The sequence below is a fragment of the Hypanus sabinus genome, chromosome 6 (genome assembly GCF_030144855.1).
Source record: "Hypanus sabinus isolate sHypSab1 chromosome 6, sHypSab1.hap1, whole genome shotgun sequence".
Taxonomy (NCBI): domain Eukaryota; kingdom Metazoa; phylum Chordata; class Chondrichthyes; order Myliobatiformes; family Dasyatidae; genus Hypanus; species Hypanus sabinus.
The window spans coordinates 77,561,076-77,586,860 of record NC_082711.1 but is presented as its reverse complement, the minus strand read 5'-3'; the positions used below and the strand labels follow the sequence as shown (position 1 = coordinate 77,586,860).

The 25,785-nt window shown below is 38.7% G+C and overlaps 1 protein-coding gene across 10 annotated transcripts in view; it reads right to left on the bottom strand.

Moving 5' to 3' along the window:
- cobl (cordon-bleu WH2 repeat protein) overlaps positions 1-25,785 on the bottom strand; it is a 322,888-nt gene that overhangs the window by 70,714 nt on the left and 226,389 nt on the right. For all 10 annotated transcript variants that reach the window (XM_059972440.1, XM_059972433.1, XM_059972437.1 and 7 more), the window contains one exon: positions 10,466-10,574. In XM_059972440.1, the coding sequence (XP_059828423.1) occupies positions 10,466-10,574 (109 nt within the window). The remainder of the gene's footprint in view (positions 1-10,465; positions 10,575-25,785) is intronic.

Below are 25,785 nucleotides of genomic sequence, written 5' to 3'. Positions count from 1 at the left end.
CTACATAAGCACATTAAAACAAAAGAAAACAAGATTTTTCTTCAATGCAGAAATATTGCATTAATTAGAAAAAACAAAAATAGCTCAGATTTACACAGAGAGTCTAATAGTGGGAATAATTTGCCAGTCTAACTGCTCCTATCACAGTCCATCAAATGAAAACAGCTAAAATCCCAAAGTATAGAAGAATGTATTTGAAATTAGCTCTGCAGTTTAAAGGAACCAAGAGTAAGAAACTAAGTATTTATTTGTAAGGCAGAATTGATTGAAGTTGCAAATATTGGCATGAATAGGCATGGTTCACAAGTGAAATGTTGGTAAATGAAAGGGATGACTTCTATTTTGTTGTTATAAAACACTACAATATTTTAGGATAGTTTCTGGCCCAATGTCACTTTCTTTGGTTACACAGCAGATATCATGCACCAAACCTCAGTGACAGTTGTAAATAGTACTGATGAATATGCAATACATTAGCCAGCTATATACTTGGCATCAGCTGTGCTTCAAGAAATAGCTTGCCATGTGGGAAAAATGGCAAAACATCCACAGCAGTTCATCTTATGCAGTTACAATGTTGGACTTTTGCAAAGCTCTACAAGAAAATATTGCCCATCCATGTAGTATTTCGACTATGAGGCCAACAATATTTCTGTCATAAATATAAGGTGTTTCAAAGCAAGATCTTCTATAAAAGTTGTGTCACTTTACACACTGTAGCTTTATAAGGATTCGTGAAACAAAAATACATTGATAACTGTGAAGCAGTATGTTTTATCATAATTTTCCTGAATAAAGCATTTCGCATATTGAAACAGTTAATTCAAAGTAACCTGCAATGTCATTTTTGTGTACCTTCCTTTTCTTTGTATAACATGATACATTAGTCAAACTAAGACATGAAAATAAAAGGAAACTCTGTGGACAAACTAAAAACATTCAATGACTTTTCATTAGAAATCAGAAAGATGAATTCGTGCTCCAGAGAAAATGTTCAGGACTGTCTATGGAGATAATATGATTAGTTCCAGCCATAGATTCTTTTCCTTCCATATTTTCCTCTTGAAGGGGATTGGTTCAAGCTAATATGTATTATACAAATGGGAAACTTTCTCCACTTTTTATCCAAATTGCTATTATTAAAAAACACACAAACTCAGGAGGTTGGGCTATGTGTGTGGAGGGATCCTACACCCTGAAAAGGAAGAATGTAACAATATAAGAAGAAAGAGGTGAAAAAATAAAAATTGGATTCATGACAGTTAAGAAGAGGAAAATGTTTACATAAATTGGATAAGTTCCAGCTGAAAGACTTGCTCTATTTTCTATGAAACTATGACTGTATCTTATATCACAGGCAGAACATTAAGTTAGCTTTTAACTGCTGTCTCAGGCACAGCTTTGATTTATGCTCCTTTATTGACTGTTAATAACAAACCATCTTAGACTAACTTAGTCAGTTTTCCCCTGAAATATGTTTTTCAATTTTTATAGAAACCTGGATATAGTGACATATCCATTATCTTTTAATGGAATGTTAGAATGTTATGAGAGCTGACATGGAACCATTGTGATTGATGAAGGATGAAATTTATTATTAATACTAAAGAAGTCAGTACTGGGAAACAAAACATTTGCTCATATTTCTTGTGTCAGCATTAATTATTCTCTAGTTAAGACCTGATGCAGAACACTTGAACAAACATGAACAAAATCACTGGAGCCAGTAAGCATCTATAAGGAGATAGCAATGCCTAACTCATCTAGATGAGATTTTTTTGAGTATACTAAATCTGTAGTGGATAAGGCACTAAGGATTTTGATTGTACAAACAGCCAGAAGGGATCTAATATGGTGACCCAGAAGGAAGTGCAGAAAAAACTAGAATGGTATATAACAGGAGCCAACCTGACAGACACAAGGAAATAGGAAATATGAAATCCAATTGACAAGATGGAACTGGTAGTGTTTTAAGTATATATAGAGCTGGCAAATTTTATACCTTATATGATGAAGGGATGCAGCTATGTATACATAAATTTGTTGGCAACTGTAAAGTTGAATGGCAGAGGAGTGTGGATTGGTACAGAAAACTGTGAAGTGACATTCTTGGATAAAGTGCAGAAAGTAGATGACATCTAGTTTGGATGTGGGATAGGCAGAACATCATAGCACAGCAAAGGAACAGGACTTTGAGATGAAATGTCTATGCCGGCTACGATGCTATTTTGAAGTACACATTTGGATCCACGTGGTCTGTGTCCCTTCATTCCCTATCTATTTTTGTGCCTGTCTACATGCTTCTGAAATTTGCTACTCTATCAGCTTTCATCACCTCCTCTGGCAGTGCATTCCAGGCACCTATCACTTTCTGTGTGGGAAAACTTGCCTCACAGATCTCCTTTCAACTTGACCCTATCACCATTGCCTTCCAATATTTGATATTTCCACCTGGGGAAAAACACTCTATCTACCATATCTGTGCCTTCATAAATTTACACACTTCTGTTAGGTCTCCCTTCAGCCTCCTACCCTCCAAATAAAACAATTCATGTTTGTCCTTATAGCTAATATCTCTAATCCAAGAAGAAAACCACACTCTTCCAGTCACAAGGGAATTTTGCAATTAAATGAGTGAAGAGATGTTACACTGATAGGAAAGTTTGGACAGGAACTCTTAAGGGATCAGATCTACCTGGATAAGGTGCAGATCATAAAGCCTAAAAGATCCTTCAACTCTTCAACAGGCTAATTCTAGCAGGGAAGTTTCTGTAACATTTGAATAGGGACATTGAATGCTTAGGGAACCTGCATTGCAATATCTGCCTGTCCTTATGGGTTTAAGGAAATGTAGATGAAGTCTTCTTTCCTTGATTATAGTTTGGGTGATCTCCTAAATCTAGTTGTGAGAAGCAAACTGGAAAATGGAAAAACAAAAAAGATTAATGTGTGATCTAATTGAGGTGTTTAAGGTGATTATATGATTTAGTAAGTTAGATAAAGTCAGAGATGGGAAACTATTTCTGTTGGTGCAGTGACTTCGAAGTAAAATTACATAATATTAGAGCAACTGTTATGAAGTGATTTCAAGAAACACTTTTAAACAAATGATAACAAAATCAGGAACTCTTCCCTTAAAAAAAAAACTTGCTTTGGCAGGCTCAACTGGAAAATCCACAAGATTTTTTTTATATTCAGAGCCTTGAGGAATATGAAGTGAAGAGGGACAAATAGAACTGACCTAATTAGTAAAATAAGCTGATGAAGCTGAATGGCATTATTCTCATTTCAGAAAATCCACCTTATAGTACACATTTGGGGACAGAAATGGACTCACTATATTTGCATTTGGTTGCACTGAGCTCTCAAGAGCTTTTCAGAATTATTCAATGGTCAGTTGTGCATACTAACATTTGTCATGAATGTGCAATACGGACAGATCATGGTGTCACTGTGTCCAAAGCTGATATTAAATCTGCAATTAAATTTTCCATTATTCTCTTCTGATCAAAAATGAACAAACCCAGCCTTGTTGATCTTTCCTCACAACTAAAATTTCCCAGTTCTAGAAACAAATTCACTAATTTTCCTTATCTTCTCCAGTGTTATCACATCCTCATTGTGATGTGGTAGGCAAAACTGTAGGCAATCCTCTACCTTGATATAAGTAACCAGTACAATGGCTTCCCTGCATCTCTGAACAATGCCTCGACCAATAAAGCCAGCTATCCAATAAGCCATTTTAACTACCTTACCTACCTGAACCTGTGGTCTTTAGATATAAGTTGACATGCAAAGTGAAGCCCTTCTGTTCCTCATTTATTGTACCTTGCATCGTCAAATGCATCTCTAATATTCTAACATTATCTCTAAAACACATGTCTAATATTTCTGGACTGAATTCCAGTATCACTATTGTATCTAAACAATCAATCCTGTAGTTCATATCTTTACAGTGGAGATCCATCTCCCTATCTACCACAGGACCAATTTTTGTACCATCCTGCAGTTTTGCCCACGCTTCTAAACTGTGGTCATTGATAGCTATTTTGGTCAGTTGCCCGCATCTCAACACAAGTCAGATTGCTGTGCACATGCAGTGTAAAGAGATGTCAGAAAATTATTGGAGCTACACCTCACGGCCTGTTCTGCTGCTGCACCCAAAATTGAGACCAGTAGCACAGTAGAGTGCTTGGCTTCTTGCCAAATATAGCTGGCATGTGAATTGAACCCAATTTATGTGAATCAGCTCATTGTTCATGGAAAGGAAGTCAAATGCAGTGTGTTGCTTCAGTTTGATGTATTACTTATTTTTGAATTTTGAAGTACTTTTCATTCATCATTATTAAATTCTAGCTTTTAAAACATTATAAAGATTTTTGGAATGGCTTTTAAATGTGTCCGATTATGAAACATTGATAAGTTTGAAATGTTTGAGAGCTCACAGGATAACTGAGAATTGCATTGGAGGGATCTCAGGATGATAAACTTCATTAGATGCACAGTGGCAGATATCCTGACTGGTTGCACCAATACCCAGGAACAGAAAAGTCCATAAAAAGCAGTAGATACAGTCCAGTCCGTCACCATTGAACACATTTACGAGAAGTGCTGCTACAAGAAAGCATTATAAATCATTAGGACTCCTACCATCCAGACCATACTCTCATCTCACTACTACCATCGGGCAGGAGGTATAGGAGCTTTAGGTCCTACACCACCAGGTTCAGGAACAGATGTTACCCTACAACCATCAGGCTCCTGAACTAGTAAGGAGAACTTCATTCACGTCAGCTCTGAACTGATTCCACAACCTATATGCTCATTTTCAATGAATCTACAGCTCACGTTCTCAATATTATTTGCTTACTTATTTATTTTTTCTTTACTTGAACAAATTTGCATATAGGTTGTTTATCAGTCTTTGTTTATGTGTAGATTTTTACATAAATTCTATTGTATTTTTTAATTTTCCTGCAAATGCCTACAAGAAAATGAATCTCAACAGAGCGTGTGATAATAAACTTACTTTGACCTTGGATGCAACACAACAAATATCCACCTGAGCTGGCATCAAGGATTGAGGGTGATGGGGCTGGAGTGGGGGATGGGGGGTGAAATTGGGAAAAAGGTAGTGGGTGCAAGCAAGAATCTTGGTCAGTTGGCCTAGGCCAGTCCTGCTCATTATCACAGTATGAGTTCAAGTTCTTGTCAGTTTGGCAAATGAAACAATATTCCTCCAGAACAGGGTGCACAACACAGTATGTATTCACACATAAAGTAATATAAGCAGGTGATAAGATGTATTTACATCTCAAGTTAAAAAGTAAACAGTACAAGAGTATAATGCTTGCAGCGCTTTATACATGGATCTGGGTGGTGGCAGAGAGTCCAGTAGTCTCATGCCCTGGGGGAAGAAGCTGTTTCCCATCCTAACAGCCCTCGCTCAAATGCTACAGTACCTCCTATCTGACAGTAAGGGTGTTAAGGAGATTATTGGGCAGATGGGAGAGATCATTGACAATGCTAAAGGCCCTGAGTATGTAGCACTCCTGGTAGGTGTCATGGAGACCCCGATAATCCTTGAAGCAGTCCTCAAAATCCTTTGTAGTGTCTTGTGGTCAATTTCTAGGACACTCAATGGTACTCCTATACAAATTGGTTAGAATGGAGGGGGAGCCTCCTTGCCTCAATCTCCTCAGGAATTGGAGATGCTGACCAAATAGGTGGTATTGAGGGACCAAGTGAGATAGTCTGTTATGTGCACCCCCAGAAATTTGGTGCTCCTAACTCTCTCCACAGAGAAGCTGTGTATGTGCTGTGAGGAGAAGTCATGGTGCATCTTTTTAAAGTCCACAATCATCTCGTTAGTCTTGTCCACTTTGAGACTCAAGTTATTAAGCTCGTACCATTCCACCAGCCACCCTATCTCTTCTCTGTACACATCTCGTCATCATTGTTTATGAGGCCACCCACTTTTGTTCACAAACTTGATGATTTAGTTGGAACTGGATCTAGCAGTACAGTCATACGTCAGCAGCACAAACAGCAGTGGGTTGAGCACGCAGCCCTGGGGGGCATCGGGGCTCAGCATGATGGAGCTAGAGATGTTGCTGCCAACATGAATTGAACATGGTCGTTCTGTCAAGAAGTCCAAAATACAAATACAGAGAGAAGTACTGAGACCCAACCAGGACAGTTTATCCATCAGCTTCTGATGGATGATTCTATTAAATGCCGAGCTGAGGTCGATAAACAGAATCCTGGCACAATTTTCCGGTTGAGACAGGATGGAATGGAGATCAGAGGCTACAGGAAGGGTCCAATGTAGCAGGAAGATGGGATTTAATGGTATGCATAACCAGCAGCTCAAAGTACTTCATTATTGGTGAGATCAGTGCAACTGGTCAGTAGTCATTAACGCAGGTTACTGTCACCTTGTTGGGCACCAGGCTGATGGTGCCTGCATTGAAGCCTGTAAGAACAGTGGACTGTCCCAGAGAGATGCTGAAAATGTCTGTTAGAACCTCAGTTAGCTGGGCCACACAGCACCCCTGCACCTGACTTGGTATGTCATCAGGCCCTACAGCTTTATGCAGGTTGACCCTGGCTAAGGTTTTCATCAGTCAGCTGCACTCAGACTTGGGTGGGGGGGGGGGCAGGGGTGAAGGGCGGGGGAACCTTCCTCGCCAGTACATCATTCAATACATTAAACTTCGTGTAAAAAGCATTCAGCCTATCAGGAAGAGAAGTGTCACTATTGTTGATGCACAGGTGGACTTTATAGTCAGTTATGGTCTGAATGCCTCATATGTCTGGTGTCAGAGAAATGGCTGAACATCTTTGAGTAATCCCATCTTGCTTTCACGATGGCACAGGCAAACACAGTCTTCACTGCCCTGAGAGCAATTTTATTTGAAGGCAGCATCCTGATGTTTCATGAGTGTATAGAGATGTGCTGTCAGCCATGGCTTCTGGTTTGTCCTCACAGAGATGTGTCTTATAACAGTGATGTCTCTGTGTAGCCAGTCACAGATCTCGCGTATTTATCAATGTTAACAGGATGCTCATAGGTCGTCAGCTCCCTGAACATGCTTCAGTCCTGCAATGCTGAGGTTGCTCCTTCTGGCCAGATTGAGTCAATTCACCTGCCCATTCACCTCCTCCCTCACCTCATTCAGGGCTCCAAATAGTCCTTCCAGGTGAGACAACACTTCACCTGAGAATTTGCTGGGGTCTCTTATTGTATCCGGTGCTCTCAATGCAGCTCCTATACATTGGTGAGACCCATCGTCAATTGGGGGACTGCTTTATCAAGCACCTCTGCTCCACCCACCAAAGTGTAACTTCCTGGTGGCTAAACGTTTTAATTCCGATTCCTATTTCTGTTCCAACATTTTGATCCGTGGCCTCCTCTTATGCCACGATGAGGCCACCCTCAGGGTGGAGGAGCAATACCCTCTAGTTCCATCTGTGTAGCCATCAATCTGATGGCATGAATATTAATTTCTCTTTCCAGTGAAAAGAAATTCCCTCCCCCATCCTCATCTACTATTCCCACTCTATACCTCATCTCACTTGGCTATCACCTCTCCCGGGTCCCTCCCTCCTTCCCTTTCTCATGTGGCCCACTCTACTCTTCTATCAGACTCCTTCCACTTAGGCCCTTTGCCTTTCCTACCCACCTAGCTTCACCTATCACCTTCTAGCTATCCTCCTTCCTCTGCCCACCCCCCCAACACCTTTTTATTCTGGCACATTTCCCCTTCCTTTCCAGTCCTGAGGAAAGGTCTCAGCCCAAAACGTCAACTGTTCATTCATTTCCATTTTTGATGCCTGACCTGCTGAATTCCTCCAGCATTTGTTTATGTGTTGCTTTGGATTTCCAGCATTTGTAGAATTTCTCATGTTTATATTTGGGGTGTGGTTTGCAGGTTATTGATGCTAGCAAGTATAGACAAATCTGCAAGCACATGCATTTCAGTTCTGTAAACTCTTCTCCATTGTCTTTAACCTTTATTATTTGAAATAACTTTGCAGAATCATTTCAAGGGTTAGGATAAATCAACCAGCAATAAGCCTTTATGTATCTGATGATTATTTATGTATTTCATTAAGGTATCCTCTTTGCAAGTATTACTTGTGCAGCCATGTAAGTTTAATATTGTGTGTATGTGGAACTTCCAAACAACTGCATATGTATTCAATCCACAAATATATGTTCCAATTGTTAATAGGTACCCCAGACACCAATCTGTAATTTGTAGGTTCCAAAAAAAAAGGCAAAATAACAAATCCTTTTTCTGAATCAACATGTTCTGTAAATATTCCATTGTCTAAACTAGAGAGGACCCAGGATCAAAATAATCTCAAAATCCAAATTAAATTACACTTTACTTCTCAACATCTCTCAACTTTCTTAAGTAGTCTTCCGACATCAGTGCTGTACTACAACTCTAGCACATTACACACTGTCAGGTTAGGCTTAAATACTTCTTGTTGCTATTTCAATATTGTATTTTATTTGGTTCATGCTAGCAATTATTGTACACTAGTAGCTAGAACTGAGACAGCTCAAAACGGAAGATCCAATTAGAAAGGAAATTTTCACCTTACCTGTTTCTGTTAGACACATACAAGCTTTATAGAAGGTTCATATTCAAAGTATGATGAAGGCAATTTCCTTCTCACACATCTTCAGTTCAATAAATATAACTAAAACTTACATTATGTCATGACATATTCCCTGGTTTCATATTTATGTAAGGAGAAAGATAAAAAATGTACCAGATCAATTTGCTAACAATATGTCATGAGACAAAAAAACTTGGGAAAAATAAATTTCGAGTTTGAAATTTGTAGAACAAAATTTAAAATATGTAATAAAGACAAGAGAGACAATTGGTTCTAACATATAATTTTAAAGATTGGAATCTTTAAAAGGGGAATGCAGAGGAATGCAGTTTTCAAAGGACCTACATTCAGTTATCACTTCACCATGCTTGGGCATCACATTAGTGAAATCATATTCTTTACAGTCACAAACAAGAGAAAATCTGCAGATGCTGGAAATCCAAGCAACACACACAAACTGCTGGAGGAACTCAGCAGGCCAGGCTACATCTGGGAAAAGAGTACAGTGGACATTTCAGGCCATCAACTGTACTTGTTTCCTAGATGCTGCTTGGCCTGCTGAGTTTTCCAGCATTTTGTGTGTTGCTGATGACATTCCAGGCTGGCTCATGTTCTCATTGTCTGCAGAAGGTGTGTATGTTGGGGGGAGGAGGATCATCAATTGGGGTGAATTGCATTGTTTGCCTGGGACTGGAGATGTGCCAGTCTTGGAGGCTTTAGTGGCACTTGAGATCCAGCAATACTAAGATAGGACATCAAGCAGGGTCATAAGTATGTTTGAGGGATATACCTGAAAACCTCAAGTGATCCAATGTAACATTTGATATCAGAAGAAGAAACAAATCTAAGCATTACAAAAACATTTAAGTTCTGAACATGATATAGACATTAACAAAACATCAGTAGATTCCTTTAAACAAATCTTCATTCTACACTTCTTATATTATATCTTCTTAATGAAATAAATTGCCTGCTGCATTGCATACTGAGTGAAAAATTGGGGGACAGATAACATGATAGAGGATTGTGCAAACTCTGTTCTAGGATTTGGGCTGCATATATGAGTTATTAATCAGCAGTAACAGAAATGACTTTATCAGTATTGTACTCTATAGGTTCTTTTGGATTGAGTAAATTAAAGGGTATTGTGAATTCAACCCCAGAAACACCATTAACAGGCAATGGGTAGAGATGGATGTCAACCTGGTGCAGCCCAACTTAGCACATCAGAATTAATTGTTGATTTGTCAATGGGTCAAAATCTAGAATTCCCTATCTACCAGCACCTCTAAACAAGTAGGGCCACGAATTCTGTCAATAATACCCAAATACTAAAAATAAAAGCAAATTGCAGCAAAATGTGGCTTTGAATTTAAAAGCAATTTTATAGTTCTAGTCACTAATACCAAACACACCAATAATAGTCAAATTATTTTGGTGGATACTTTAAAAGGATTATCACAAGCTGCTGTTATAATCCAGTCTTAATAAAGACTTGCTAGTGCTCATGCTCCCGGAAGCTCACCAAAATTGAAAGAAGCCAACATCAATGATTACACACCACGTTAATCATACATTTGTAAATTCTATTCCAAAAATTCAGAAGTTGGAGCATTATACAAGCTAATAGTTAACAAGCTACCTAGAACCACATGTCATTAATTTAATTTTATAGCCTGATTTAACTGGTGTGGCTCTTTCAGAAACAAAATGAAGTTCGTCAATTTTTCTTGCTCTTTAGAACCATCAATGTGCTTTTATTTGCCATTCTGCAGAAAGATTGATCTAGAGAAAGAAATCAAGTTTGATTGGAGGGACTGCTTTCACTCACCAATGTTACTGCTTCGATCAAATTCTACTCCTTCCAATTTATTTGGGATCAATGGTGGGGCTGGAGCTCGTCGTTTCTTCTGCATAGAATTTAGTGATTCAGTACAAATCTGCATATAAAATATAAAATACAACTTTAAATGTGCTTCATCCAGTTTAAATTCCATACTTCCATTTCATTCCTGTTCTCAACATAATAAATACACAATGTTCACCTTTATTATTCACTAACAAACAAACCCTAGTCAATCTATAAATAAATGCTTCAGTTCTCCTAAACCACCTGATTAAAAATTGTTAGTTATCTTGATAAATTATTTTATTATTTTATTGAACTCCTTATTGAGGATTTTTATTTTATATCCATAAAAAATTAAATCAAACATCTGTCAAATGGATTAGAAAATCATAAAAAACTTGGTTCAACAGTTCACCTTAAAATCTGTGCCCGAAGAAAGTTAATCAGCTATCCAATTAAAAACAAAACAGACCACCCACAAGGGTCACAATACATGCAGATGGACATCCTGAAAACTTGGAGACCTTCTCATAAAAATTTTATTCATTCCAAATTGAATGACGTAATGCATAATAAATCAAACAGTTAAAATTAATGTTCCTCATGATGGCTCATTACAGCAATTCTTGGAACACCTTGTCCATTTTCAGACGACCAAAGCTCTGACTCACAAATCACAAGTCCCTTTTGAAACTGCAGCACTTAATCTCCACGCGGATATTATGTTTCAAATGTACAACTGTCTGACTTGCAATTTGTTGAATTCAGGCTCAAAGTGTTGGAGCTACAACATGCACCCCACAATCTTGGATAAACTGTTCAAATAGCCAAATAAGTTTGGCATGCTCTCTCAAAGTGATTCTGCAACTCACTAATGCCTTTGGTGTGTGTCTTCAATGTGCCTATGTGCGTACATGCCTTTAGCATGTAGGTATATGCGTGCGGGGTGGCAGGGAAGGCCATGTCACCATCACTCACACAGGCTGATAACTTCAGCCTGAAAAACTGGACTTAACAGATCACTCCACAAGTGATTAGGAGAAACGCCATTAGGAGAAACAGGCCAAAGGACTTTATTAAGGCAACTGTACATTTTAGATGTTATCCTATTGTTACAACCAGTCCATCTTATCTACTGGTGAATTTAATATAATCAAGGCCTCTTAACTTCACTGGAGCTAAAAATGCATGTTACTAATTTCTATTATAAATGATAAGGAATATTTTACTGGTATACACTCTTAATTTTCTTCTCTTTATATTTATTGCAATGAAATTCTCAGCGGAATGTGTAAGTACAACGTGATTATGTAGGTAGCCCAGTAAGATTCATTGATAACTTCAGTCAGATTTGTTGGTTTCAGCTATATTAGTAACACAATTCAAAAGGTCCAGCTGTTTTATATCATGAGCAGGTGTTTCTTTGAAAAGAGCTGTGGTGTACCAATCTACTTCTTTTAGCACAAAGACTTATTGACTGATAACTCACCCATGAGCTTTGATATGTATGTCTCTCTCTCTGCAAATTGAATATACCAGTTCGTCATCTCCCATGTGCATGCTTTTATTTAATTGATTTGTACTTCTACAGACACAACAAATTGGCTATGAGTATGAACCTGAATGTCAGCAGCTATCACCAACTGCATCTACAGCTACGAGATGACAGAGTTCGGAGTAAGGCAGAGAGTGAATCAGTATAGAGAAAGCTGTCACAGATGCTAACAAAGGGATATAGTGCATTATACACAGTGAGATATGCACAACTAGCAAATTTAAACTGAAAATAATGGGATGATGGCCCTTAGTTGGGCAATTTGATGAATTTGATAGTGTTAATGAGGATAAGGAATCATGTATCAAGAGGGTTGAACTGTGTTGTAATGCTAACAACATGGATGAGGGTCCACACACCTAGCTTAATGGATGCTAAAATGTACAGGCTCTTATACAACTCACTAACTCCTGAAAAGCCAGCAAGTAAGACATTCAACAAAATTGTAATTTTACAAAATCACTTGAGCCCTAAAATGCTAGCAGTAGTTGAGAGATTTAGATTTTACAAAAGGAACCAGCAAAGGATGAAAATATTTCTGAATACATTGCAGAATTGTGCAACCATTTCTAATACTGTGACATTAGAGATAGACTTTCTAATGCATTAGGGATAGGCTTGTATATGGCATGCACAGTCAAAGCACTCAAAAGAGACTACAGCCAGAAAGAGACCTAACCTTAGAATGGGCATTGACCATTTCAATATCATTACAGACTGCAGTAAAAGATACAACAGAACTACAGAAAAAGAGTTTAGAATGTGAAACAGACAAAATGTCCTTAAATGGTGCAAAAAGCCAAAAATGTTATCAATGTCACTAATCCTCCCATGATTCAAATGACCATTGGTTCAAAGTAAAAATCTGCAAAGTGTTACAGATAATGTCACTCAAAGAGAGTATACAAGTCAGACAAAAAGCACAACCAAAGAGAAAAAACACACCGAGTGAAAAGTTTCAAACACAAAACTAAACAAATGCATTAAGTGACTAAATGCGAAACTGAATCAGACACCACAGACTCTGACAAAGGTGAGCTCTCATGTCTAGAAGAGTATAGCATCATTGAAGCAGATTGCATCACAGCAGCTCCAGCAATTTGGCAAAGAGCAATGGACCAAGTGTCCAAGATATCCCAGGAACACAATGTTACCTTGATGACATCACTATGACTGGCAAGAACAATGAAGCGCACCTCCAGAACCTTGGTAAAGTGCTTACCAGGCTAAGTGAGTGTGGTCTGCGTGCAGAGAGAGAATTGTGAGTTCTTCCGGAATGAATTCTCATATTGTGGACATGTCATTGACAAGCAAAGCTTATGTAAGTCACAAGAGAAGACTAAAGCAGTGCTGCAGGCAACCCCAAACTGGAAAATGCCTCACAACTCAGGTGAAACTTAAGCCTTGTAAACTACTACCACCAAACACTGCAACAGTGCTGCATCCATTGAAAACACTATTGCAGACAGAAGCAAAGTGGGAACAGTCAGAAAGATGTGACAGAGCATTCAAGGAGACTAATAGCATCAGATGGACTGTTCACCCATTATGACCCATCTCTGCCTATCAGACATCCCCTTACATCATTGGTGCCATTTTGTCACACATTATGAAGGTTGGATCTGAGTGTCTGATTGCATTTGCTTCAAGGTCACTGACGAATGCAGAACGCAATTACACACAGATTGACCGAGAGCCCCTTAGTCTAATATGGGGAATAAAAAATTTCCAACACTACCTCTATAGACAAATGTTTGCTGCAGTGACAGACCACTAGCTCCTTGTGTCCATTTTCAACCCCAGGAAGGGATTCACAGTGATACCTGCTACCCAGTTGCAATGTTGTCCACTTTTCCTAGGAGCCTATTCTTATGACATAGAGTTCAAAGGTACCAAACAAGACAGCAAAGCTGACAGCTTGTCACTCCTTCCACTGTTGACAAACGAAGAAGAAGTCTTCATTCCAGCTGAGGTGGTCCACACCGCATTGGTGGACCAGTTGCTAGTAATAAATTCGGAAATACAAAGAGAAAGAAGGAATGACCCGACATTGTCAAAGTCTATGACATCACAATGCAAGGATGGCCAGCTCATGGCAATCCAATGTTCTCAGTGAGATGAGACCAGCTGTCTGTATGTCAAAGAATGCTGATGTGTGGAACTCATATTTTGGTTCACTCTAAACTGCACACCAGAGGTTTTGAAAATCTGCATCAAGGATACCTGGGTACAGTCAAGATGAAGAGTCTCATCTGGAGCTAAGTATGGTGCCCAGGAGTAGATAGAGAGATGGAAGATTTGACCAAAAGCTGTTCAGGGTGATACAAAGTTCAGAATGTACCACCATGGGCACCATTATACCTGTGGGAGTAGCTATCTTCACCGTGGCAAAGAGTGTGCAATGACTTTATTGGCCACTTATGGACTCCATGTTCCTGATTGCTGTGAATGCTCTGAGGTCATACCAATGAAATCAACCACATCAGTAAAGGCTGTTTCCGCTCTGAGGACAATCATCTCCAGGAATGGCTTACCAAAACAAATTGTGAGTGACAACAGACCACAATACACATCAGAGTGTTCAGAAAAATGGCATCAAACGCTTCAAGTCAGCTCCTCACCACCCAGCAATGAATGGGTTAGCCGAAAGGTTTGTCCAAACCTCTCCTTCAAGAATGGACAAGGAGGACATCTCCCTGCACCTTCCTTTTTCTGTATCAGAACTCTGATCATGCGATGACAAATCAAACATCTGCAATGCTGTTCATGAGCAGGAGTCTGAGATCTCATATAGATCTCCTGAAACCAGATCTATGGAGGGAAGTGCAGAATAAACAATTCAGCCAGCTGCCAAGTTAATCAGCAAGGAACCTCGAGGATGGACAGGAAGTCCAAGTGTGTGATTACTAAGAAGACAAGTGGTCACCCGGTAGGATAGCTACACGAATGGGACCACTGATGTACACAGTGGATCTTGGAGATCATACATGGAGACATCATGTGGACCAGATATGGATGCTCCGTTGAAGAACACACCTGAGTCAACTGCATCAAACAAGATGGGCACATTGCATCCACCAGACTTACCTCTCAGTGATGATCATGCCACCAATAGTAACATGACACCTGCATCAGAGAAAGTTGTCTTTGACGAGACACCTGCCAAACCTGATGCCACTCCACAGGCCCAAAAACACAATCCTGAAGTAAACAGTGCCACCCAAAATCTTTGGTATCATTAAGTTAGTTGTGGACTATTATTGTGAAAGCATGTTTACTTGAATATGGTTCATTTAAGGGAAATTGAATAATTTGTTACTTATACAGTTTTGATTGTTTATTACACATAGAGCTTTATGTTACATTAATCTAAAGGGAAAGTACAGTGTATGAATCTATTTCTTTTAGAGCAATGACTCCCCTAACACTACTTATTGACTAATAAGTTACCCATGCACCCTGATTTATTTTCTCTCCTTGCAAAGTGAATATGCCAGTTAACCTCACCTTTGTGTGCATGCTTTTTATTTATATACATTCGTGTAGATTCACCAGGAACTACAAATTTTAATATTAGTACTTTTTTTTAGTTTGAGCATTTGTTGAACTTTTTTTTCTGAATGCGTGACTCCAGCAGGAAGTCTTGCCCAATGTCTACAAATGTTTAATTTCATAAAGGGAAATTCACGAGCAATGCACTTGCAATAGTCGGATGTACACAGCTGATGGGCAAGGCTCTTTGCTGGTAATTGCACAATCTTTACTATCTAGTTCTAAGCAGGGAATAAATATAAAAGGAAACATAAAGAAAACACAACTTATCCATTGACTGGACTAATTGTGCCAGCGACCCTGTTCCTTCCCAGTGTCTCACTCAGCCAGAAACTTCCTGTATTTCAGCAGTCCAGTTACACTGAGAAATCTCAGTGAAGCCTGGATTGCTGCTTGCTGATATAATATCTGGGAAACTCCTCCCAATGGCACAAGTTATTGGAAGTGTGTGATCAACAGGGTGCAGGTCCAGGAAGCAGTAATCAGTTCCACATGGCAACCATATTCAAGGGAAACAAAGGCAAGTGTTATTGTTCAACTGCTCACTGTCAAAGTGAGGTGAGATGGAGGATGAATGATCTCAGCCAATGTCTTAAATCACTCGCCACAAAAACAACTGAAAAGCAGGCACATTCAGTTTACCTCTCTGCACATGTGCCTCAAGATAATCAATGTTTGACTGGACTTCAGGGCTGTCACAATATTCTATCCTTCTTGGATAAAAAATGAATTGGCTGAACATGATGCAAAAAATCCTGTCCACATCGGCACTCATTAAATTTTAATAAGTAACTACTCAATATTGAAATCAGCTATGCTTCAATAAATATTTATAAAAATGTATTGCCCTATTTACGTTTTTTTTACTGCTATGCTGTGAGGTATTTTTATTTTAGCAGTGTGTCCTGTTAGTAAGAGTGATTTTGGCTTCAGCTAAAGACAAGGAGCCATGTTTTCCAATTTAAGAATCTTGTGTCAGCATTCAGGGTTGTCTTATCATGTGCTGTAACTTTCTGCCCAGTAGGATGCGATGGAAAATTCCAGAGAGCTGTGCAGGGTCAGATTTCTGAAGGACAGCAGTCTGGTTTGGGGTCTTTTCGCAGGGGCTGCAGCGCAGGGCTCAAGGGAAGATGCTGCAGAATGCCATTTGAAGGAGAGATCCCCTTGTAAAAAGTACATTGTGCAGATGACTGGTTCTAAGGAGGAAGTGCCAATACTCATGAGTTAGCCAGATCGTTTGAGATGGTCTTCAAGGGACGCTTGAATTGTGGCTGGTGTCTTTTATGCAGAATGTGCATTTGAGTAAAGTGATGCCCCCGACTACTTGAGAAATGAGCTCCAATGTTGATGTGCACATTGGACTGGTTTATCTGCAATGCGCTTTTTTCTTTTTTTCTGTAACTATCTGTTAAAGTTGAAAATTTGGTAAATATACTTTCTTTGTAATCTTATTCTGGTGTATGATCTGTCATTTCCTCGCAAATGGTAAGTGTTTACGTAGCAGTACTTACACAGCATTCACTACAATTAATGTTCCTTAATTGGAACATCCCAACTTTCCTGGTTGGTTGAACCCCAAATCATACCCAACCTAGATATATATTGCTTACAAGCCCTGGTGAGAGGGTTACACAAATAACATAATGGGTTATTTTAATTCCCTTTCCAAGAATTATATTGTGATTGTCCTGGTCCATCTGAATATTCCTTGAAATGAAACATTCTCAAAAAGATACTATATTCAGACAACAAGAAAGCCAAGGAAGAAATGCTATTCCTGTACATGTGAAGATATTGTACAATTTTGAAAACTTATTAGTAATGTTTCATATTTTATAAATAACTGCTTAAAACATTTTAGTAATGCTCATTCTGGAATTTCTAACTTTAAGATAACTCTAATGATAGTCACGTTGAATAGAATTCTGTGCAATTTGTTCAGGACACTGTTACATCAATTAGGATGGCACCATTTAAATGTTCAAACAAGATTGATAAAATTGCTCCTTGGTCTATATTTCAAAAGAAAACACATAATTTTTGTTTTGTGGACAAACTATTCTCTTGCCAAATAAGCCGGAAGCCAAGATCCAACAGAATAATACATCTTTCATTCGCACACTTGTATATCAAAACAATAGGACTTGAAGTCATTTGTCATGGCTTACTGGTTCCTTTATTCCTTAACAATCTATTCAAGTCATTCTGCTACTAATGTTTAAAAGTGCAACTTCAGTTTAACAGATCAACTGGAATACCTCAATTATTTATGCTCCTGCTTTTCAGTACTTTTCACAAAATTGATCATTATTCTGTATTTTCAGGATTTTGGTTAATTAGTGGTTCTGAATCAGGAGAATGTTCATCCCCAAATGAATCTTTACAAAGCATAAGTCAATTACAGTCTTTGTAAGCTTACTGCATGACCTATTTCTGATGGTTCTGGTTTTTAACCACAGAATAAGAGAGAAACTCTTTAATGATTTTGTAAAAATATACAAAAGTATGAAATGTGCCTTTGTAAAGAACTTTAACTTACATCTCCTTCCAACGATATCAACAGGGCAATCAAATGAATACCTCAAGTGTCACGGCATAAAGAGTGGGTGATGTGATGAAGCATAGTTAAGAATAGACCAAAAGCAGTCTATAGCCGAAATCTTGAAAATGCTAAAAAAAATAAATGGCCACATTGATCATAGCCAGAAAAGTACAGACATCAAGGATTATCTCTAATGACATTCATGACTGCAAACTGAAATGATAAATAATTCCTGATTGTCCTACTATTTTTATCCATGTTGATAGAAGTTGCAGAGTAATTTTTACATGGATCTTGAAAAGTCTCTTCATCTCCCATATTTTCAGCAGAGATAAGCTGATCTCAGACATTTCTATCGGACTTCTACCAGACTCACACCAGACATCAACCAAAGAAAGAACAGATGTGGAGGTAATGTTTCAGTTTCATATTTATTTAAAGAAGTTGGCCAATGCCTTGAAAGCAGTTCAGACAAATCCTACTAGATCTTCTGCAATGGACCAGTTGTCTTATAGGAAAAAGTTGAACAGTTTAGACAAGAGTTTTGAACAACAAGAAGGGAATTGAGTGATACATTGACAATCCTAAGGAGTTGTGTTAGGGTGGCTGTGCAGAAGATGCTTTCCCTTGTGATACGTTCTAAAATGAAAGACTATCATTTAAACATGAGAGCTCACTCTTGTTCAGATATGAAGTGATTTTTTTCTTTCTCATAGGATTGTGAATCTTTGTTATCCTCTTTCTCAGAGGGCACTTTAATAGATTCTTGAAAAAGCAAGGGTATAAAAGACTACTGCTGGCAATGCAAAGTTGGTGGTACAATCAGATCAACCTGATCTGACAGAATGGTGGGACCAACTCAAGAGTCGCCCACTCCTGCTCCTATAGGTACATTGTATCCAAATCAAACTATCTAACAGAAGTACAACAGTCGCAGTTTCCTTGCTAGAGCAGAGAAGGGCATCCACTTATGCTGAGAAGGGAAAGATGTATGAGTGGCAATTTTTTCTACACAGAGGGTAGGGGGTATACAGAATTAGTTGCCAGAGGAAGTGAGTCAGGCACAATTCAATGTTTAAAATACATTTAAATAGGCACACGAATAGGAAATATTTGGAGGGAAATGGGTCACCTGCAGGCAAATAGGACTCAGGTAGGCAACTTGGTTGGCATTGGTAAATTGGGCGGAAGAGCCTGACTCTATATTATAGGACTCTATGACTATATGATATGTATTTTATCCTTTTCTTTCACTGAATTTAATATGTGAATAAGGATAAAGAAAACATAATGAGACTTAGGTTGGTAAATCTTAAGGACCTGATGGCTTCTATCCCAGGTATTAAAAAATGTAAAGAAATAAGAGGATAATACAAATCTTAATATTCTTAAGATTCAGGAATTGGATCTTTCCGTTGGAAAATTTTTTAAAATTTCAGATCACAACCTGTAAAGAGGAAGAAATCAGGTTATCTCAGAGCTGTCAGGTTAACTTTAATAACAAAGTTGTTACTGGAACAGATGTGCAGGTGAGTCTTAACTTTCTGCTAGATCCTTTCTACTTTTCTCAATATTTCACAATTCTTGCCTTTCACATTTTCTATTCCCATATTTTGCACTATTCACATTTTCTCTGTATTTACAGAAGTACCTTTCTGGCAATTCTTCACATTGTGTTATGACCATCTTGTATTCTGGAGACCCAAAGGATTGCAGGCACTGGAATCTGGAATGACATATAATCTTCTTCGAAACTCAGTGGGTTGAGCAGCATCTGCAGAGTGGGGAATGAAGTCTCGATGTCTAGCGTCAAAACTCTGCATCTGGTTTCCATTATTAAATCACTTCTTTTCTTCTGTTTTCAGTCAGGTTTGTTTTCATTATGCTCCCTTTTCAGATTCTTTATTTTTGATTTATATTCTTCTGCCTGGAATCCGTTTTCTTCTGGTCCTCACTCCTAACCTTCATGTCCAACATAAATAATCTTCCAACAGCTATCCTGACGATACCCCTTCACACCATCTTCTGTAAAAATGCTACTATCTTCTCAGTTTCTTTGACTGCCCCATCTGCTCCCAAGATAAGGCTTTCCTTTCCAGGCAATCAGAGATGTCCTTCGTCTTCATTGAAAGGGATCTCCCTTCCTCCACCATTTATGCTATCCTCACCCATATTTCCTCCATTTTCCAAACACTGCACTCACCCCATCCTCCCACTTGCCTTAACAGTGGTAGAGTTCCTCTGTCCTTACATACCACCCCATGAGCCTCCACATCCAACATATCATTTTCTGCAACTTCCACCATCTCCAAAGGGATCCTACCACCAAATACATCTTTACCTCCCCTCAACACTCCACTTTCCCAAGTAATTGCTCTCTCAGTGATTCCCTTGTTCACTCATACCCTCTGGCATTTATCCCTGCAAGCAGTCATAGTGTTACATCTGCCCATTCACCTCCTTCCTCAACTCGGTTTAAGGCCCCAAAAGGTTCTTCCAGGTGAGGCAACACTTCATTTGTGATTCTTCTGGGGTCTTCTACTGTACCTGGTGCTCCTGACTTGGCCTCCTCTGCATAGTGAGACCCATTGTAAACTGGAGGACTGCTTCATTGAACTCTTCTGCTCCATCCTCCAAAAGCAGAACTTCCCTGTAGCCAAATATTTTAATTCCCATTCTGACATGTTGGCCCATGGCCTCCTCTTGTGCCACAATCAGGCCACCCTCAGTCACCCTTATATTCTGTCTGGGTAGCCTCCAACCTGATGGCATTTATATCAATTTCTCCTTCAGGTTAAAAAATCCCTCTCCTCCCCTCTTCTATTCCCCACTCTATCCTCTTACCTCTTCTCACCTGCGTATCACCTACCCCTGGTGCCCCTCCTCTTTCCCTTTCTCCCATGGTCCAATCTCCCTCCTATCAGATTCCTTCCTTTCCAGCCATCTTTCCCACCCATTTGGTTTCTCCTATCACCTTTTAGCTATCCTCTTTCCCCTCCCCCCACCTTTTTATTCTGGTATCTTCACCTTTCCTTTTCAGTCCTGAAAAAGGGTCTCAGCCCAAAACATGGACTGTTTGTTCATTTCCATAGATGCTGCCCGACCTAATGAATTCCTCTAGCAACTCGCACAACACGCTGGAGGAACTCAGTAGGTCAGGTAGCATCCGTGGAAATGAACAGTTAACGTTTCGGGCCGAGACCCTTCGTCAGGACTGAAGAGGGAGGGTCGGGGGAATTCCTCTAGCATTTTGTGTGTGTCGCTTTGGATTTTGGATTTCCAGCACCTGCAGAATTTCTTGTATTTATAATCTTCTATCGCTGTCTTAATGTTTCTTTTGGATCTTTTTAATCTTCTATACTCCCTTTTACTTTTCAAAATCTTATTGAAGCCTTGACTTCTATTTAAATGTAACTGCTCATGCTTACAATTTTCAGGACTGGATTGGAGCTATGCTACTGACTTCTTAAACAACGCTCCCAACTGCCAGTGGAGCCTGTGATCATATTAATGTTCCTTTGCCAGTACTTTAAGCGAGTCAGCTCATAGCCTGGTGTTCACTGAGGTTTTTGTCATTTCTGGAAGTTTTTAGGATTTGTTGCAATGCTCAGAAAGATAGTAGACACTCTCAAGGTTAAAAAGCTCTTCATGCTCTTTGTAACTAAACATCGGTTATATCCTTTTTATATTTTAATTTCCCTACATAGTCAACCACACCAATATGGCATCACTTCTATTTTGTTAGTGTTCACAGAGTTCATTTTTAAGCAACTTTGGGCCTTAATTTTTCCACTGCTTCATGTCAATTACTTGATTAAAGGCTACTCCATGAGAATTCCATTTTTATCTTCTCTTCAATGTACTTATCAAGAGATGTGAAGATCGTCACTCTGAACAATTATTTCTCTGCTTTCTGATGAACAAGATGCAAACATTTCATGTTTTATTTTAAATTCCTAGCAATAAACATGTTTATTGCATATACGCCGTCTTATTTTATAGAGCAATAACAATGTATTATTGTTACTGCTTTAAAAACAGTGTATTTATTGCTCTAGAAAGTTAATGGCCAACTGCTCCAACTTTAGTTAAATATTGATTACGCTGTCATCTTTAAGCCTAAGAGTCGCCATTGTACTATTTACATAGAAACAGCATTTGCTCCACAGATAAACATACTTAGATAAATTAACACTTTGGTACTAATGTTTTTGTTGGTTAATATATGAATTATCAACACAGACGATTAGTCACCTGATTCATCCTGAAACTAACAAAACTAGTTAAGGTCCATGTATTTAGCATTCTGAAACATCTTCAAATATATACCCCAGTTTGTCTGGATTGTTTTATAAGCTTCACAGACTCCGAGATGATTCAGTACAAAAGTAAGTATCATAACTCTGTGTCGTAGCTCACACTGTATTCCAATATTCTTGTTTTCGGGCTGACAATAAAGGGATTGCAACTATCATGAATAGTAGAGAAGGGAAAACATCAGGAAAGCTTCTTTTTGAACAGACTGTTGACAGTATAGTAAAGGGTAGGACATGCATATCCCCTATAAACTGTGAAAAATAGTGCAAATTTCTTTAGAACATGTTTTTAATATGAATATATATTGATATGGTTACTTATTCTAAGGTTAATTAAATTTAGCAAGGACAAATAATGCACCAATAAAACAAGGTACCCAATAAAAAGTTAAATGTAATTATACCGGTAATTAAGTCAAAATATACCTTGCATGATAGTAATGGTACAAGTATAACAGAATAAAGTTAACCAAAAATACTGCAGCTTTGCTTTAAAAGACAGGAAACTTTGAAAAAGAAACATTGTCATTTAAATGTTGAAAATAGCTGTGATTTCCTCCCTGCATTGGATCCCATTGTTAACGAACATTTCCACTGAGGAAGTTGTACTGTAACACCAAACATTTTCACATGTATTAAAACACTTGGACCATAATGGTCTAAGGATGTTTATTTTGGCCGATGAATACACTTCTCCTGTTATGCAGAATACAATGCAATCATCTTGACTGCACGTATTAAAAATAAATCTGAGTTAACTTGTATACATATTCAAAAGTGTTCCATATGGGAACCAGAATTAAAATATGTATGGCATGTATAATTATTTTATAAATATTAACTAAATAAATGAAAATATTAGCAACAGCTAAAACAATTGCAAACTTTTAGAATACAAAATGCTATCATGCTTATTACATCAAAAAATACCATATAAAATAACTCTTCAAAACTAAGATGGGTTGCACAGAAAGGGACCAATATCCCAGCAGGAACATTTGCTTTTACCATCAATCGAGGGCTAAACAAGATTGGTGTGGCATGGGAATCCAAAGAGTTGTTAGTGAAAAGTTCAGGATTACATAAGTGTAAGCCTAGCAATCACGATAGCCACGTTTACAGTAAAGGGGCAAATAGGGCCATTGCTTTAAAATGCATCTATTTCAATGCACATAGTTTACAGGTAAGACAGATGTAATGAGGGCATGGATTGCCTCTAGGTGTTGGGTTATGTGGCTATAACAGAAACTTGCCTGAGAGACGGGCAGCACTGGCAGCTCAATGTTCTGGGACATTTGGTGACGATGCTTTTGGTGAAGGAAGTGTTGCTTTTTTGATAAGACATAGCAATAGTGCATAAGGAAGATCTTCTTGAAGTATCATCTAACAAGCTACTTTGGTATAAATTAGAAGTAAGAAGGGGATGATCACTTTGGTAAGGCTGCATTGTACACCCCAGTGGGAATCTGAAAAGCAGATGTGTAGAGAAATTGAATATAGTTGTGACAATAGTAGTGTAGTGCTGGTGGGATTCTGAATTTTCCCACCATCAACCAATCCATCCAAAGGACAAAGGACCTGGATGGGGTGGAAGTTGTGTGATGTATCCAAGACAGTTTCGTTATCTTGTATCACTTTTTCCCCAAGTGGAAACCAACTGGGAGAGTCAAACTAGGGCAGGACCTCCGTAGTAGATTCCAGGGCAATGATGAATGTTGCAGAACAGAGTGAGCTGGGAGTACAGGTGCACCATTTATATTTACCTGGTGATCACTTGGTTATCAGTGTTTAATTCAGAAGTGTATGGAGTAAGTTAAAAAGCTCATTGAACAAACTGAAGCTAAGAAAACCTGTAGAGGCTTTGTTTTGTAACTGATCTATTGCACAAGATGAACCTCTGATATTTGGAGAAGGTACAAATAAAATACATCTTCCCCTTAGGAAAACATGCAACACTAAATGCAGGTTCAATGCCAACAGAGAAGTAATCAAATTTTCCACATTCTTTCCAAAATATTAGGAGACAGAGTTTCATTGTCCTTCGAATCTACAATCAAGAAATGAAAGACAGTCTAAATCCACCTAAAATCATTTTTTATTACACCAAGTTGAATGGCTTAATTCAAAAACATGGTGAAAGAAGTCAGAGAATTAAGAGTGTGCATCCATACTTAGATTATCTATTGCTACAGATTGATCAGCAGCCAAATCCACAGTTAACTGCAACTGCTTCATCTATCCCCCTGACTGTTTAATAGGCTTACAATGAAGTAGCCCTATGCCAATAAATAGCTTGAGCCAAGAAATACAGTTGATACTGAGCAGATTAAGAGCAGTACATTTTTAACAATTTAATCTGAAAGGAAGGGATTTAACAGAAGGATGACAGAACTGGATTTCTCTTGCTCAGAGCCAATATAGCTACCAGCAAGTTCATTATTTCCACATTCCCGAGGGAAACTGAAACATCGTAAAGACTTGCATGGAAAAATCAGAATCAAAGTTATTATCAGTAACATACATTGTGAAATTTGTTGTTTTGTGCCGGTGCAAGGTATAAAAATTACCATTAAAAATAAATAAAAAGCACAAAAGATAAATAATGAGACCAATATTCAGAAATCTGATGGCAGTGGGGGAAGAAGCTTTTTAAAAAAACATTGAGTGTGGGTCTTCTGGCTCCTATACTCCTTCCCAATGGTGTCATAAATAGGGAATATTCTGGATGGTGAGGGTCTTTTAAGGACAGATGCTGCCTTACTGAGGCACTGTTTTTGGATGATATCCTTGACAGCAGGAAGGGTTTTGCTCATAATGGAGCTGGCTGCGTCTACATTCATCTGAAGCCTCGCGGTCCGTCATACTGAAGTCTTCTTGTTAGGCTGTGATGCAGCCAGTTAGAATGCTTTCCACCGTGCACCTGTAAAAAATTGCAAAAATCCTTGGTGGCATACTAGATCTCCCCAAACTCCTAATGTAGTAGAGCCTTCTTCATGACTGCATCAATGTGTTGGGCCCAAGATAGATCCTGTGATGTTGACGTTCAGGAACTTGAAGCTGCTCACCCTTTCCATTGCTGACTCCTCAATGAAAACTGGCATGCGTCCTCCTGGCTTCCCTTTCCCCAAGTCTACAATCAATTCCTTAGTCTTGGTGATGTTGAGTGAGTGCAGCGTGGTTATTGCAACACCGCTCAACCAGGCAATCTACTTCACTCCTGTACACTGCCATCTGAGATTCTGCCAACACCAGTGATGCCATCGACGGATTTATAAGTGGCATTTGAGCTGTGCCCAGTCACACAGTCATGTGTTTAGGGAGTAGAGGAGCGAATTAA